Source organism: Kryptolebias marmoratus, linkage group LG13 (assembly GCF_001649575.2).
Source record: "Kryptolebias marmoratus isolate JLee-2015 linkage group LG13, ASM164957v2, whole genome shotgun sequence".
Lineage (NCBI taxonomy): Eukaryota > Metazoa > Chordata > Actinopteri > Cyprinodontiformes > Rivulidae > Kryptolebias > Kryptolebias marmoratus.
This window is the reverse complement of record NC_051442.1, coordinates 18,831,939-18,847,565: the sequence shown is the minus strand read 5'-3', so window position 1 is coordinate 18,847,565 and position 15,627 is coordinate 18,831,939. Positions and strand designations below refer to the sequence as shown.

At 42.0% G+C, this 15,627-nt stretch overlaps 1 protein-coding gene across 1 annotated transcript; it reads left to right on the top strand.

The window, feature by feature from the left end:
* Positions 1-785: 785 nt before the first annotated feature.
* Positions 786-14,486, top strand: frmd8 (FERM domain containing 8). The gene is made up of 11 exons (XM_017412692.3): positions 786-965; positions 2,739-2,836; positions 3,028-3,195; positions 3,312-3,413; positions 5,393-5,451; positions 6,101-6,267; positions 8,202-8,417; positions 10,144-10,267; positions 10,386-10,535; positions 11,212-11,440; positions 11,523-14,486. Exons 2-11 carry the CDS (start codon positions 2,746-2,748, stop codon positions 11,633-11,635), a joined length of 1,419 nt encoding a protein of 472 aa, XP_017268181.1. The 5' UTR covers positions 786-965; positions 2,739-2,745; the 3' UTR covers positions 11,636-14,486.
* Positions 14,487-15,627: the final 1,141 nt, after the last annotated feature.

Sequence of the window (15,627 nt, the reverse complement as noted above, 5' to 3'; positions counted from 1 at the left end):
AAATAAAACATGCAGCTTTTTTTTTAAGTGCAAACATTAATAAGATCTTGTTTATGTTTCAGTCACAAAGATCACTGGGCAACATCAATAACTGACTACGAATATTTCCTACTTTTTTTTTTACTTAATTGTTTTTTAAGGTGCAGGGAGTCCATTATTGTCATCATAATATTTTGTTATATTGTACAATTTAATTATTAGTGACTGTTTAGAATAGTGAAGCTAATTTTAACAAATAATTTCTATTTGCATATAATTACAAGTTGTTGTTCCACATCATGAGATAATACAGTTAGACATTTTGGTAATGTTACATAAGGGCTTTATTTTATTTAATTTTATTTTATTGATGGAAGGTTATCTAACTTATAAGGCTTTACTGTGGAGATAATCTGTATCTGTCATTTTGGAGAACAATCAACAAAGACCTAAGAGGGAAAAACAAAAACTATATATTTTTTAGTAAATACACACTAATCTTGCTGGATTACGCCATAGTGGAGTTACAGTGGTGGTGACGTCATTATCTAGTGACAACCCGACCGCGCGCTTTCTGACTTTCCAATTCATTTTCGGGATTGGACCTTTTTGATCTTGTGTCACGAAGCCGGTCATATAGCCCAAAATTATTAAAGTAACCAGTGCGCTTTTCAAATTTTCCACTCTTAGCCACTTTAATAAGGGTTTTATTCATAAATACGCGTATTACAGTCGTCATGAAATACTTCCACACTGACTGTCTTGTCATTAAGAAAGAACAGGTTCAAAAGAATCGGCTCGTTCAGCGACCGCACACTCTCTGCCCGGAAAGCTAGTTTCGGGCTACTGGCTAGCCGTGGCCAGGAAAAAAACACCCAAACAGCGAGATGCTGACTAACTAATGCGTTTAGCAGAAGTTAGGAGACTATCAGGATCCCACCCAGAGCAAAAACAGCAAGTGGAGGGATAATTACCGTAATTTACAGGTGGGTGAACATCACAAACATTGTCGTTCGTTCAAAAGCCGTTTACAGACTGTGACCAAACGCTGAAAGTTAGCTGATGGGCCAGGGAGATTAAGTGACCAAAATGTTTAACAGGCTAATAAGTAAACATTAAATCGTGAGTCCGCTCGGTGTTATTCAAACAGCTCACACAGTCGACTTGACTTTAGCTAGCATTAGGTAAGGCTTATTTGATTCCCTGATGGTGGCTTGTCTCAGCCGCTGTCTGAACATGTTGAGACAGTCCTCCTGCTACACTTGGGGAACAAGATGTTTGTCCCGTACACTTTCAGACGGTGCCAGCTGTAATGACCTCTCTTCCTGTTCCGTTTTAAGCAGTGTTTTTCGGTCAGATAAGACTGAGTGGCATGTTGAAGCAAAACAACAACAACTCCAGATCAGCAGGGTGAGGTCAACAACACTGGCCTGGGATGGTTTTAGGTTGTTCAGGCTCAATACCAGTTTAAAAACACATGGTGGCTCCCAGTCAGAACTGGGCTGTATATTATTTTATTCCTATTAGCATAATTGGAAAAACAAGGTTTAAGTAGCATGTATAAGCAAGATATCCACATTTTCTTTTTGCTCTTATGTCAGCTGCTGCTTCTTTTTTTATGCCGTTTGATGCTTTTGTACATCAGTGCATACGTGCACAGATGTACTTTGTCATTGTGTGAACGCCCACAGACCTCTGCCACTCTACACCGGCCTTTCTTAACAGTGTCCATTCACATGTACCGAGGACTAGGATCTAAAAACTCCTAGGGGAGGGGAGGGGAGGGGAGGGGNGGGGGGGGGTTAAAAATGACATCCCCAGCTCTGAAAAAGTTGGGGCGTTGTGTAAAACGTAAACAAAAACTAAATGCAGCGATTTGCAAATCTCAAAAAACTCATATTTTATTCGCAGTGGAGTACGATAAATTTAGCAAATGTTTGGACCAACGCTAATTTTTGACATTCGAAATTTGAAATTCGTTTTGGAAACCACTAACGCCACATCCTCTGCACTAAAGACGAGAGGGAGCATCCGGCCTGTCATCAGCACGTCGTTTAAAAGGCTGCCTCTCTGATGGTATGGGGGTGCATTAGTGCCTTAGGCATGGGCAGCATTCACATCTGGAAAGCCACCATCAATGCAGAAATGTATATACAGGTTTTAGGACATTTATTTCCATCCAGAGAATGTTTTTTTTTTGAAGGGCAGGCCTTGCATATTTCAGCAAAACTATGTTAAACAACCACAGAGTGCGTCCATCACAGCAGCTGACCTGCCTGCAGTCCAGACCTCTCCCCAGCTGAAAACATTGGACACATTATTAAACAAAAAAAAATCGGCAAAAACACCCAGGACTGCTGAGCAGCTAGAATCCTCCGTCAGATAAGAATTGGACAACATTTCCTCCAAAACCTCCAGCAGCTGCTCTCCTCAGGTCCTGGATGTTTACAGACTGAAAAGATGATGTTTCACAGTGAGGAAACATGGTCCTGTCCCGTCTTTTTTAAGATATGTTGCTGCCATAAAATTAAAAGTGACTTTATTTCTCTCTAAAATTAGTACATTTTCTTAGTTTAGCACTGAATAAGTTCATTATGTGCCATTGTGAAACAAAAATTTTTCATTAGCATTTTACACAACATCCCGACTTTTTCAGAATCGAGGTTGTACATCATCCTTAAATACACATATGATATATTTGTCAGCCTCCCCAACCCTATATTGTTGCTGCTGCTCTGATTTGGCTCTCTGTGTTTCAGATAAGAGATGGAAGGAGACGACTGCAGCTTTCCTCCAGATCTGTCGGATAATCACTCTCAAAGAGGAAGTGTTGCTTCCTCTGCAACACTGTCCCGTGGTATGACACAACAAGCTTGTGAAGAATAAATGAACCCTGTCATCCTTCTTTTCTTCTTTCTTTTGTCAGTATTAGTTGCAGGTTTATGTTTCAGTAAAGATTTAAAGCTTCTTCGGTGTGTGGATTTCACCAACCGATCCTTGTAATGTTGTAAAGCTTTTTTGTGGTTTTTTTTTTTTTTGCTCCCGCAGCTCAAGATGTGCTCGTGTACCTGTTCGGCGAGAGCGCGGTTCATTTGTCTTTGGAAGGGCTCAGCAGCGTCACCGTGCAGGAGCTGGGTCACAGTGTTCGCGAGGCTCTGCAGATTCCCGAGACTTTGCAAGACGCCTTCTCCTTCTGGCTTTGCTCCCCGCTGCTCGGCAAGCATTTCTGCTTTCTTTGTTTTCACACGTTTTTTATTTTCGAATGAAAAAGTCAGTACCAAAGAGCTCATAACGATACAGCTAACTGCATTTATTCCCCCTTTATCCTGCAGAACTGCAGTTAAAGGCGAGACATCAGCCGTACAAACTATGTAGGCAGTGGCAGGACTTGCTGTATCGCTTCACCGACGCATCAGAGGAGGACATTTTGCAAGGTGGGACTTTAGATCAGGTTTAGGTTATAGCCTGAACCTGCTTGTCAGTCGGATCTTTGCTGCTTGGGGTTTTGCATTTTCCTTTTTTAATGAAGAGAGAGGTTCATTTGTAATTCTAAATGAACTGCAGGAGTGGGGCTGTGCGGGGCTGTTTCTCCCCTCTTCCTGTGATGGACCGGTTGATATGACCAATAACTGCTGGGATTTGGCTGTACAATGACAGTGGTTTAGGATAAGAGGAGCGGGTCTGCAGCGGCAGGCAGAGAATCTGGAAAAATAAAAAAAACTTGGTGCTTTTTAGAGAAAAAGTGAAATGAAACTAAGATGATTTATGACAGTTTCACAGCTGACTATAACAAGTTACAGTAAAGCTATAAGAACGTATTCTTTCCTGTTGTCACCACAGGCTCAAACATACCTGTAGAGGTTTAATGTGGTTGCATTTACAGTTACAGAGCAATCTTCCAAGATCCAACACTTTGCATGCCAAGTATAGCTTTATTTCTCCTTCTGCAGCCATTTCCTGTTTAGTTTTTATTTATTTCAAGGCTTGACTGAGCAGAAAATCACACAACGTCAAGAAAAGTAACCCAGAGAAAGAATAATTACCTCATCTCTCAATATATATAACAGATTTGTACAGCAAAAGTAGCATTCCTTAAAGGAACCCACGTCGCTCGCCACCAAAGTAATAAACAAAGATCTAACAGGATCTGTTAGCGTTCAGGGTAGTGATGGAGATGACCCTCAGCTACTCCCACTCCAAATTTTAGCTCAATTGACTGGGTTCTAACCATTTTTGTCTTAGATAATGTTGAGTAGCTGTGGCGGCCATTTTGAACCGAGTTCACTCCAAAAGTTGATCAGTTTCAGTTGTGCTTCCTCTGATCCCTTTCTGTAAGTTTCATTAAAATCCATCCCCTGGTTCATGAGATATTTTGCTAACAGACAAACAAACAAACAAACACACTTTGGTAATAACTTGACCGTCTACGTCTCGTGGTGGCGGGAGACCGTGAAGTTTATTTCACCTAATACAGGCATTATTTTGAAAAAAATAAAAAATTCTAAAATTAAAAAAACAAAAAACTTTTAATGCAGGGTATGTTTGCTGTGTGTAATATTATTGCTGTTGCCACTTTTCAATCTCAAACTAAGCAAGCAGTTTAGAGATGCTACTTTAAACATCAGAAAAGAAAAGAAAACTAATTTTTGTCAGTAACCAATGACACATTGGGGTGACATTTATCGAAGTGTGACTCAGTTTTGAGGCATAAGTGAAATAAAGTGAGATTTATTTATATAGCACTTTTCAGCAGCAAGGCGATCCAAAGCGCTTCACAACAGAAACAACAACAGAATCAAATACAGCAGGTAGATAATCAAACACAGAAAAAAAACACATCAATCATGTATAATCTGAATAAAATCACGAAACCACTCATATCTAAACATGAGCTAAGACAGTCAAAGTAGTAGCTAAAATAATCTAAATGAAATCCTAATCAAATATAAAAATACAGAAGTAAAAAACATCAATCATTTATAATCTAAATGAAATATAGGATAACCTAAGTAAAATCATGAAACTAAACATATCTAAACATGAGCTAAGACAGTCAAAATAGTAGCTAAAATAATCTAAATAAATAAGCTGGTGACTCAAAGTCTGCAGGTGTGTTTGTCAGTATTTCACCTGTCGGAGTGCAGCATCACACACAACGTCTGTGTCAAAGACCGCAGTGACAGCTCCCCGCTAACAATGCCTCTGAGTATCATGAAAGGATTGTGTAATCACTTAAACGCTGTTATTTCTCTCCTCCGTGGATTGAATCCCACCCACAGTCCAGGACTGGCAGCCCCAGCAGAGTGGGCTGGAGGGGGCTTGAGTTGCCTCTGTGCCCTCGCTCCTCCACGCTGTGAGGCCGGATCGCTTCTAGAGTCGACTGAAATATATATTTTTTTTGCTTTCTCCTCAGACGAACCTTATCTCCAGTTCAGACGGAACGTGTTTTATCCAAAAGCAAAAGAGCTGCAGGTATTTTTGCCTCTTACTCATCACTTCTAATGTAGCTGACTCACAAAAGCTAAATGCACTTTAACAACAGCTGTGTCTAAAATTAATCTTCTTTATAAAGCACTCCTGCCACAGTGCCATTTATTTAGCTTAAAGGCATCATTTTGCTAAAGTATTTGATCATTTATGTTACAGAAATGTTCAAATTTATACAAACTAACAAAGGAGCTGTTTTGACTTTTTCAAGAGGGGTTCTGTGGAGACGTTAGGAGCAAATAATATCTTATCTGTCGTAGATAGCGCTTTGAATGACCTCAGTTTGAAGAAATAAAGTTTAACTTGACTCATTTAAGACGACAGCAACCCACTTACTCGGACTAGCCATTCGCTCATCAGTCCACTCAGAATTAAACTCCTCCTTCTCTAAACTGAGGTCGTTCAAAGAGCCATCTGCAGCAGGTAAGATATTCTTCATAACCTTTTCACAGAACCCCACGACAGACGCTCCTGCATATCACAAAATGTTTGATCATTTATCAGAGAATCATTACATTTTGTAACTCTACTATTTTCAAACGGATTTAATCGGGTCAAGTTAAAATAGCTGAACTAACTCTGACCTGATCTTTCCTACAAACCACCTGGTAATCCACTGCCTCTGTCTGAGCAGGTAGACGATGAGGGAGTGTTGAGACTTCTTTACGAGGAGGCCAGGAGCAACATCCTCTCAGGTCGATACCCCTGTGACCCCGAACACTGGACGGGGCTCGGAGCCTTGTCTGTCGCTCTCGAAGAAGGAACCAGCCTAGACAACCAGCAAGTCACTGCTACTATAAGGTAAACGATGGGAAACGGGTCCACGTTTTTAGATTTGGTTTCGTGTGGAACAGCAGTGTCCAGTCCTGGTTCTGGAAAGCCGCCATCCCTGTGTGTTTTAGATGTTTCTCTGCTCTTCTGCAGGTCTTCAGGTTCTGTTAAATCACTCAGTCATTCAAAGCAGAGAAACATCTTAAACATTCAAGATAGGACCAGGATTGGGCACCACGGGTGTAGAAAGAGTCAGTGTTAGTGCTACACCCTGGAGGCAATATTAAGATTGGAAACAGGCTAATATTTCACCCAGTTCTGTTTAGTGGTAATAAAATCCAACTTCCTGGACATTAGGGGTGCAGATGTTTAGTTTCTCTGCAGTTCTGTTTCATTCCTTCCTGACTTCCTTCCAGGTAACAAGGTCAACCGTGTCCTTAAGTTTGCACCAGCTAACAAGTCCGTACAGCTAGGTAATCCAAGTGGGAATTAAGTAGATTAGTAGAACCACGGAACAAGTTTGGAACGTCCAACCGCTTATGTGTTGCTTCTCAACCTTCCTAAGAGAACCAGAACCAGAAATGGACATAGACTGTATTGTTTTAGTACCTGGTACAGTAGGTTGCACTTATGGTAGAGAAGAAGACATAACAAGCGAGAATCGTAACAACCAACAACTAACAAAACTATGTCCGACTTTTAGAGAACGTGTATGTGAATTTGTATGAAGTCTAGAGGACGATAAAGAACCTAGGCTGTAGGACGAATTAATGAAACGCATTAAACTTTATTACTGCATGTAGTAGATAAACCAGCACAAAGGTCACTCAGAACCTCCAGGTTTAAACAGGTAGAAATACTTCAAGCACGGTCTTTGACGGCAAACAAACCACACCCTTACAGCAAAGTTACAGGATGACAACCCAACAACAAAACAATACGCTTGCTTTCTTTGGGCCCGCATTTAACACACAGAACTGAAACGCAGATCTTTCAGAGCAATTAGCCCCTGAAGAACGACAGGCAAACAGCAAGAAGATCAGCGGGAGAATGGAAGTAGCACACCAGCTTTCACAGGCAGGCTACACGGCACCTGTGTGACCTCGACCTGCACGAGGACACAGATCCACTTTGTTCACTGGCAGTCAGGAGGAAGGAAACAGAATTAAATTTGTAACTTTCCTGTAATACTAAAATTAGTTGACTTTAACTTATTTCTGTCATGACGGCAGTTTTCATCAATCTTCTCACCCAACTTCCTGGGAGAAAGCAAACACGGACAGTTCCTAAAATGTCAAAAACGATCCCTTTAAAACAACTTTGAGGATATATTTTGTGTAAACAAACAGTTTGTACTTGGCATAATTAAAAGTAGATGTAAATTTTTTTACGTACTCGTAGCAAACTAAAATTCCCTTTTGACTTCGTTAGACCTTACATAAGTGGTGCTTTCATAAAATAAGGAGTCATGTTGAAGCTTTCCTGTTGATTGTTTTGTCAAGTGGTGAGAAGACCTCTTGCTGCTGTGATTCAGCAGTCTGGAGTACGGGTGCTTGAGTAAAAACAGCAACAAGATGCAAATTTGCTGAAAATCCCCAGGTGCTGGTGAAAACACCAACAGAACTGTTATATTCAAGACGGGTTTTAATGTTGACAACACTCTTATTGTGATACTGCAGAGGGTTTTAGTTACTTTGCTGGTCATAAATGCAAGAAATATCAGAATTACATGTCTGAACAGAACCTCTGTCTTGAAGCTTTTTGAGGCAAAGATACACGTGTGAGCCAGAGCACTTTCGTAGAGCAAAATGAACGCTTAAAAAGAAACAGGAATGGCAATAAAACAACAACGAGTTCAAAGGTTAAAGGAAGCACTCCTGAGACGGGACAGTCGGAGCACAGAGCAGCACGAGATTAAACGATCACGAAGAAGTCACCTCACCTTTGACCTCTGGTGTTCGCAGGGAGAAGAAGCTGTCGTCTTTTCTGCCTGCGCACATCGTCGTGGGGAGTGGAGGCTTTTTCTCCACGCTGCGAGGGAAGTCGAGCCGCCAGGCGGAGCTGGAGCAGAAACTTTTGGACGAGTACAGAAAGATCAGCTCCTCGGCAGGAAACCCTCCGGAGGCCCGACAGCTGCTGCATCAGTACCTCAACATGTGTCACATGCTGCCTTTCTACGGGTAGGAGCCAGTGGAGCCACGCATTCATGCTCTTATTATTGTTTACACGGGGTTCCCACCCAGCTTTGAGAAGTATGAAATGTTAGTATCCAAGTCTGAATAAGTATGGACTATTATTTTAAAAAAAAAACCATGCAAATCTAAATTTGTGGCTAAGATGAGCAGCATCCATCCATCCATCCATTATCTTCCGCTTATCCGGGGTCGGGTCGTGGGGGTAGCAGCCTAAGCAGGGAGACCCAGACTTCCTTCTCCCCAGCCACTTGGGCCAGCTCCTCTGGGGGAATCCCAAGGCGTTCCCAGGCCAGCCGAGAAACATAGTCCCTCCAGCGTGTCCTGGGTCTTCCTCTGGGCCTCCTCCCGGTGGGACGTGCCCGGAACACCTCAGCAGGGAGGCGTCCAGAAGGCATCCTCACCAGATGCCCGAGCCACCTCAACTGGTTCCTCTCGATGTGGAGGAGCAGCGGCTCTACTCTGAGTCCCTCCCGGATGACCGAGCTTCTCACCCTGTGGAGGAAACTCATTTCAGCCGCTTGTATTCGCGATCTCGTTCTTTCGGTCACTACCCAAAGCTCGTGACCATAGATGAGGGTAGGAACGTAGATCGACCGGTAAATCGAGAGCTTCGCTTTTTGACTCAGCTCTCTCTTCACCATGACAGATCGGTACAGCGCCCGCTTCACTGCAGACGCTGCACCAATCCGCCTGTCGATCTCCCGCTCCATTTTTCCCTCATTTGTGAACAAGACCCCGAGATACTTAAACTCCTCCACTTGGGGCAGGACATCTTCCCCGACCCGGAGGGGGCTCATAGATGAGCAGCATATTTGACTGGAAATAAAAAATAAACGTAGGCTTTTGGTTCACCTACCACTAGGGTTGCCAACTTCCAGAAATTAGCCCAAATAGTTTGATGCTTTGAGATGCCCTATCTATACTGTTAGTAATGTCAAGAAAATGACAACAACTTGAACCAGTTAGCAGACAAACATTTCCATGTAGACACAAATAAATTAAATATTTTTTTCCTCAAAAGTTCAACTGAGACAGAGCATTATTTGGGTATGAGATGTCTCCTGCAGTTGTAGATGGTTGTTTATCTTCACGGGATGATTTAAAAGCCTAGCATTCCTCGTTTGCCGCCTTCAATGCCAGAGTTTTAGACTAAGATCAGTTTACGATGAGAAGGGACAGAGTTGAAAACCTTGAAAATAATCTCATGTGACGCCACAAGATGTCTTTGGCGTTCGGAGTATGTGCTGTGAATGACTCAGCTACAGCCACATCCAATTTTAGCTCCATCTGTAAGACATTTCTGTGTTTCCTAAGGTCAGTTAGCTGCGGGGGCCATCTTGAACTGGATTGACTCCAAAAGTAAATCAGGTGTAGATGTGCGTCCAATGATTACTGCCTGAATGTTTGATTAAAATCCATTCAGTGGTTCATTGAATATGTTACCATTAACAGTTGACTCCAACAGTTAATGCTGAAGGGTTGAACACTCAGAGTATAGTTTGGGGATGACTCTCAGCTATTCCCACACCAAACGTTGGCACGATATTTGCGAAACTGACCTTTTTGTGACAATAAAACCCCACCACTGTACAAGCAGTAAATCGCATGATGAAGTGTTTCAGGATGGAAAATGGGTAGGAACCCTGTTCAGTCATCAGCTTTTACAGCCTCACTCCTTTCTGTTTGAACAAACACTAAATGCACCCAACAGGTGTGCTTTCTTCTTCGGTGAGATCGACAAACCAGCACAAGGGCTCCTCCAGCGGGGAAAGCGTAAAGCCGTGAACATCGGGATCTGCTTGGACGGAGTTTATGTGATAGACGCAAAGGAGAAGGTGAGCTCTGGGTTTCCATTTCACCTGTTTAACACATCCCGTGCTGCCTTTCTCACTCACTTCTACTCATAAAGTTTATCCCCCCTCCCCTCTCCTGCTGGTCCACGTTTCCTTGCAGCACGTGCTGCTGGGCCTGCGTTTCAACGAGCTCTCGTGGGACCACAGCAACCCCGAGGAGGAGGGCGACTCGCACATTCTGTGGCTGGAGTTTGACGGAGAAGAAGATGGCACCCCTGTCAACAAGCTGCTGAAGATTTACTCGAAACAAGTAAGAAATCTGACGGCTTCACATTCCTCGAAGGAAGGCGTGTCGCCTACCACCTTTCATGCCAGAGCTTTAGACTAAGATCATCTTATGTGTTAGTGTCTTCGACTTATGATGATCGTGTTCTATTGTGCAACATGGAAGCATCTCATTGATTGTTGGGGAGTAGTTGGAGACTCAGGAGCAAATCGGCTCATTTTCAGCTGCAGTCTCACCGAATTCTTAGTGTTTGCGACTCAGTGACCAGTGAGCCACGTGACTGCGGTTTGTGTGCGCGGCCAGCGAGGAAATTCACGAGGAGCCCTGCTGCAAACGTTTTGAGACATTCTGGAGACGTGAATGCCGCTCACCCAGTCAGATGCTACCTTTGAAGTGGTGGCGGCGACCAACAGTTTTTCCTCCTTCTTCAGGGGGAAACATGTACAGATCTTGCATATAGTGTGGCTCTTGTGAATGTCATTTTTTTTCCTTTATCTTCATAGCATCTAAAGTATTTCCAAACACTGACTCTTGTCTCTCTGTTGTATGCAGTCCGGGCGCTGCACTTCCACACGTCAGCGTTTTGCAGGACAATACATGACATTATTAACTATAAATAATAACCAATTTTTGACATTTTTACATTGATTCAGGATCGTTTATGTCTGCATCGGGACATTAGAGTTTTTCTGTCAACCAGGCGCAGCTAATGAGCGGCTTCATCGAGTTCTGCGTGGAGCTGAAGCCCGCGTCTGAGGGGGGCGCCGCAGCCGAGGCGGACGGCGAGGCGAGCGTTTTGCAGCAACCCGCCGAGCGGGAAGGCGGCGCCAAGAACGGGCGCGGAGGGCGGCGCAGGATGCTGCAGAGGCAAGGCAGCGTCGTGTGCAGTCGGGTCCACTCACTGAACACCATCAGCTACGTGGACACCGGTGAGGAGGTTTGAAAGGAAGAGAAGGCACACTCCCGAGCAAGCCTCCTTTCTGGTTTTAACTTTTCCTCCTTGCTTTCCAGGAAAAGAAATCAAGCGCCTGAAGCCGAAAAGAGCCGTGTCCTTTTTCACCCGGCAGACGTCAGCGCCCGCCTACTCTGCCGTGCAGGTGACGGACAGTCAGGAGCAAGGTTAAACGTCTCTGCTGTGCTCCTCTCAAAGACCAAATCTGAACATTTTACACTGAGATTTAAAAAAGAAACAGCCTTGTATAAGAGCTTGAAATGTTTTTTTTTTTTTCTGCAACTATATGAACATGAACAGGACCAAGTGAGAGGTTTTTAAGTGTGAATATATTTATCCTCACAAGTGGTGTATATAATGAAAGTACAGAAATGTGAAAAAAAAACAACACAATCTTTTTTTTTTTTTAAAGACAAAAAAGAAGAAATCTCACGCTTCGAAGGCTGAACTGAAGCAGCTGTTCAATAGATGGCCTTAAACTCATGAAAACAACAAGTCCTTAACCACTACATTACCTCTTTTTAGCCTGTTGGGTTTTTTACCACCAAGAATGTTGCAATACTTCCTCGTAAAAGATGAAACTTACCTATACTTCTCCAAAAGTGTGAAAGGTCTCTGCAGCCTGCCCACAGTCAGCATGACAAACACTTTCAGGGGCTGAGGGAGACGTCAACACTATTCTGCTTTTTCTCAAACTGCCGGTGCCTTGTTCTGATGAAGAACTGAAGCCACTTAATAGAAGTACTGGTAGAAAACATTTAGGTCTTTGTTGTTATGGGAGCACATTGGCTGTGTTGTGGAAATTACTTGTGAGTACACGTCGTTTATTCTTTGCAAACTTTGGATTAGTAGCTGGTTGAAAACAAGCCTTCCTCATTACAAATACAAACTAAACTAAAAGACTTTAGCAATATGTCTGTAATGCTGTTAAATCTGGCTGTTCGGATGTTTCTTTTTAGAGCGATCGGCTCATTTAGGATCAGCGACGTTGATGTAAGACAGACATTCTTCTATGATTGATTAGTTTTCGCTCAGTTTTCGCTGAGAAACGAAGTAGAACTGATGCAACACGGTTCTGAGTTGTGTTTCGGCTAGCTGTTTAAAGCTAAAATGTTTTGTCTCGCGAGCCAGATGTGGTCAAAGTTCTGTTAAAAGGATGGGGAGCAATGGGTTTTTTTTATGTCAATGCCTCGTTTTCAGCTTTGCAGCGATGCCTTTTCAGATTCCTGAGTGGCGTCTTTAAGTATAATCCATTAAGATTAGTAGAAAATAAAAAAGTCGCCATTATGAAATGTTCACTGGACCGTGCTGGTGCATTCCCTGCTCACAGCTCAAGTCATTATTTATTTGTCGTGTTCAAATCTCAGTCTTTATCACAAAACAAGCCTATCTGACCTGCTGCAAGCAGCAGGCTGCCTTAAGGGACATTTCGGCCACTTCGAAGTGAAGCGGAAACTTTCTAAATGAATAATATCTTCCCTGCTGTGGATCGCTCTTTGATTGGCTTCAGTTCGGAGAAATGGAGTTAAAAGGAGCTAACAGCTGAACGCAGCCAAGTACAAAGTGGATTGCTGCCATTTTAAAAAGGCTCCAGTCACCAAACCTCTAAAGTGATTTATGCAGACGCTATTATTTAAACCTTTACACCACCTTCAGTTTTGCATTACACGGTTATTTTAGTAGAAATATGACAAAACGGGCTGCACCACAGGCGCTACAGCTAGCTGCTGTTGTGGCTGTTTGTACTTTATGCAAATAATGACAGAAATCTACAACACTGAAATAAAAGCCATGTAAAGATGTATAAGACTGTGTTTTCATGAAACGCTGTGACGTTTTAGACGGGAGCTGTTTTAAGATGGCAGCAGTCCACTTTAGTCTCAGACGAGTCGTTAGCTCGTCAGTCCCGTCAGCCTTAAAGTCTTTCTCCAAACTGAAATTGCTGAAAGAGCCATGTAATATATAAATTGTTCATATTTTTCTCCACAAAACCTTGCTTCAAAGTGGCCATTATGTCCCTTCAGGTGACAGATTTCAGTTAGCTGATCTCTTCATCGGACACTGAATCAACAATCATTGAATTCAGCTCTTAAAACCACTGCCTTCTGTTTGAACGCGTCCTCATCCCCCCGCCCGTTTCTCCTCGTCGTACAAACCGCAGAATGTCGTTTTTTTCTCCGCTTTAAACTGTATCTGCAGCAGCAGTTGTGTGTATTGTCGCTAACACACACTATGCACGTCTCATTCCAGCAGTCTACTCATTATGTGAAGTTGCACTATTGACACTAACAAACAGTTTATAACTATTATCTATCAGTACGTCGTTTTGTTTCTTTAGAGACTTGTTACTGTCCTCTTCACACACTTGTCTGTAAAGAAAAGCAGAATAAGGTGAAATTAAACCCAGAACTGTCAGTCAGTCACTTTGCAGAAGTGCCTTTTTGTTTGTACTAACTCGGTATCCTATAATGCCTGTTCTTCGTGCAGTTTTGGTATTGCAAGGGTTTCAAGATTTTTTTTTTTATTATTATTTTGTAATTTTTTTTCTCACATAATCAACTAGGTAATGCATTTGACATTTTCTGCACATGTGGAAGAGCGTATTGAAGTCGGTCAGTTCTGCTGTCTTTTTTTTAATTATTTTCCTTTAATAATGAACAGATCTAAAGTTTCTTGCTTCCCTAGACATCTTGAAATATGTGTTAACTACTCCACTACCTAAAACTAAAGTACTGTATCCTGAAGCCATGCTCTCCTTAGCCAACTTTTTTTTTTAAATTTGATGTTTTATTTACAGCTACACATTCATTCACAGATCCTTCCAGAAGCAGTATTTATGTTCTCTTCAGATGCATTAAAGCGTGGATTGTTTTTTTTTGTTATTTTTTACAATGAAACTAACAAATACTGTGTCATTTCTATCAGATGCATTTAATAATGTTTGCAAAAATGTTTTATTACTAAGCGTACTATGTATATGGAGGATTGAAACTGCTGAAATAAAAAATAAATACAGAAACGTCTCAAATGTCTTAAAAGCATTATTATGTCGACGATGATGATTACTGTTTTGTAATAGCTCTTGTACAAAATATTTTAACTCAAGCTAAAAGCCCATCATTCCTTGAATGAATGCATATTGCCCACCAAGTTTTAGACCAAGATCATCGTCTGGAGGAATAATGGAGCTGTAGCTGTTTTAGTTGAACCTTGACACCTTGACAATAGCATCAGTTTTAGATGTACTTTCTGCAGGTTTCATTAAATTTTCCCCAGTGGTTCATGAGATATTTTGCTGACAGACAGACAGACACTCAGATACATCAAAAAACATGATCCCCCTTTTGGTAGTGGGTGATATTTACATTTAAAGTATTCAGAATATTATTTCAGATAACCAAAATAATACAAAACTATTATTATTCCACTTTAAAATATTACTCATAATGCTGATTTTGAATCAATGAACTTAAACTGTTGTTTTCTGATCAATATTTGACTTTCTTACAAAGTTCACCCTGTGAACCCCTGTGAACTTTTCTCATTTTCTCTTCAGCACATTTGCCTTTTGCACTTTTGTAATTACATAATCTGAGCACATCCGCTGCATTGCCATAATCTTTTTTTTTTTTTAGCCTAGTTAAGGAACAGAACATAAGAACAGTGTTACGTATTTAGTAATTGAACTGCTGCTGCTCGGTACAGAGGCCTTTGTTAGGATTTTAAATGGTAAATGGACTGTGTGTCTTTCTAGCCAGCCGGGCCACTCAAAGCTTTACAACACAATCTGCCCTCACTTACCCATCCACACACACATTCATGCAGCCCTCTACAAGGCTAATCGGAATAAATTATTCTATAGAGTCTAATTAGTGCTTTAAACTCCATTCATACACTGATGGGGCACACATCGGAGGCAATTAAGGGTCCAGTGTCTTGCCCAGGGACTCTTTGACACGTGGCTGCTGCTAGAAATCGAACCTCCAACTCTCTTGTTGGTGAACGACTGCTCCAACCACTGAGCCACAGAAGTTTAAATGCTGAAAACTACAAATACAACAGGCATTTAACAGAACTGTTTATGTTTGAGTCATCGTTTCCTTTGTACATTGTACCCAACTTTCCTCCAGCAGTCCAAAAGGAAGCGCTTCAGGTTAGGGTAAT

What these genes read in the sequence shown, in the direction of transcription:
- frmd8 (XM_017412692.3), top strand. Translation starts at nt 2,746, where the DNA reads ATGGAAGGAGACGACTGCAGCTTTCCTCCAGATCTGTCGGATAATCAC. An exon ending in AGAGGAGGACATTTTGCAAG is followed by an intron (nt 3,414 to 5,392) that starts GTGGGACTTTAG and finishes CTTTCTCCTCAG; the next exon opens with ACGAACCTTATCTCCAGTTC. An exon ending in CACATGCTGCCTTTCTACGG is followed by an intron (nt 8,418 to 10,143) that starts GTAGGAGCCAGT and finishes TGCACCCAACAG; the next exon opens with GTGTGCTTTCTTCTTCGGTG.